General features: G+C 61.7%; 1 protein-coding gene across 1 annotated transcript in view; it reads right to left on the bottom strand.

Annotated features, from left to right (window-relative positions):
• Positions 1 to 308: 308 nt before the first annotated feature.
• The window catches only part of ANKZF1 (ankyrin repeat and zinc finger domain containing 1), a 5,739-nt gene continuing 5,032 nt past the window's right edge, over positions 309 to 1,015 (bottom strand). The window contains exons 14-15 of the mRNA XM_010139882.1: positions 974 to 1,008; positions 309 to 429 (exon numbers count right to left, since the gene is read on the bottom strand). Of these exons, the coding sequence (XP_010138184.1) occupies positions 309 to 429; positions 974 to 1,008 (156 nt within the window). The remainder of the gene's footprint in view (positions 430 to 973; positions 1,009 to 1,015) is intronic.

The raw sequence follows: 1,015 nt of genomic DNA on the forward strand, positions 1-1,015 counted from the left end.
CACCATGGGCAGCAGCCTACAAGGTAGTAATGAGAAAGCAGGCAGCCAGTTCCCTCAGCTGCAGCTGGGCCATGGAGCAGTCCTGGCCCTCCCACTAGTGTGTAGGGACCTCCCAGCTGTATTGTCCCCTGAGTCACCACCCACAGTGACATTCTTGCCCAAGCCTTGTCAGAGCTCCCCCGAGAGTGACAGAGCCAGCTCAGTCCCTCTGACCAGCGCTACTCCACAGGCTCTCCCTCGCAGCACAGCCAGTGCTCAGCCGTGTCTCTGCCACACCAGTCCTTGGCAGGTGGCAGCAGTCCCCAGCCTTAGGTGTGGCTGGCCCGGGCCCGGCGGTGGGTTTGCAGGCAGGCGGTGGAGCAGAAGGAGAAGTCGAGGTAATGGAAAGGGACCCGGCCCAGCAGGGACTCTCCACAATGCCAGCAGCGGCTGTGGGAAAGAGCAGAGGTGGCCCTGAGTGAGTGGGACACTTGCAAGAGGGTTAGGGGAGGAGAGGATTCACCCTGTGGGCTGTGACACAAGACACCAGCAGCATGAAGGAGCTGGGCTCCTCTGGTCTGGCAGGGCTGACGTGCTCACCCAGCAGCCTGGCCAGGACATGCTCCCATGGCAGCGTGGACCGTGGGGGAATTGGGCCCCATTCGGGGAGTAAAGCCCCTGCCCAGATCAGCAGTCTGCCCACAAGCCTGTGGGGTGCCATGGGAAGGGACATGGGATGTGGGTTCACGGACAGGGACACAGCAGTGGCTGGGGGGTTGGCTTGCCTCAGATCTGGTTGCAACTGGACCGAGGCGTCCTTCAGAAAACATTCCAGGGGAGCTGGGCAAGGGGGAGAAGGTTGTTACACAGGCACTACTGGGAACGGAGCGAACAGGAATAGCTCTAGACTGGGGATGAGAACTGGAGCAAGGAGGGCGGGGAAGAGCTGTGCTGACGGGATTTGTCTGTGAAGCGCTGCTGCCGGAGCCGTTACCTGATGTTGGCGAGAGTGGTGGGGGTGGGCTGCAGCTGTGGA

The sequence above is a fragment of the Buceros rhinoceros genome, unplaced genomic scaffold, assembly GCF_000710305.1.
Source record: "Buceros rhinoceros silvestris isolate BGI_N320 unplaced genomic scaffold, ASM71030v1 scaffold26177, whole genome shotgun sequence".
In the NCBI taxonomy this organism is placed as follows: Eukaryota; Metazoa; Chordata; class Aves; order Bucerotiformes; family Bucerotidae; genus Buceros; species Buceros rhinoceros.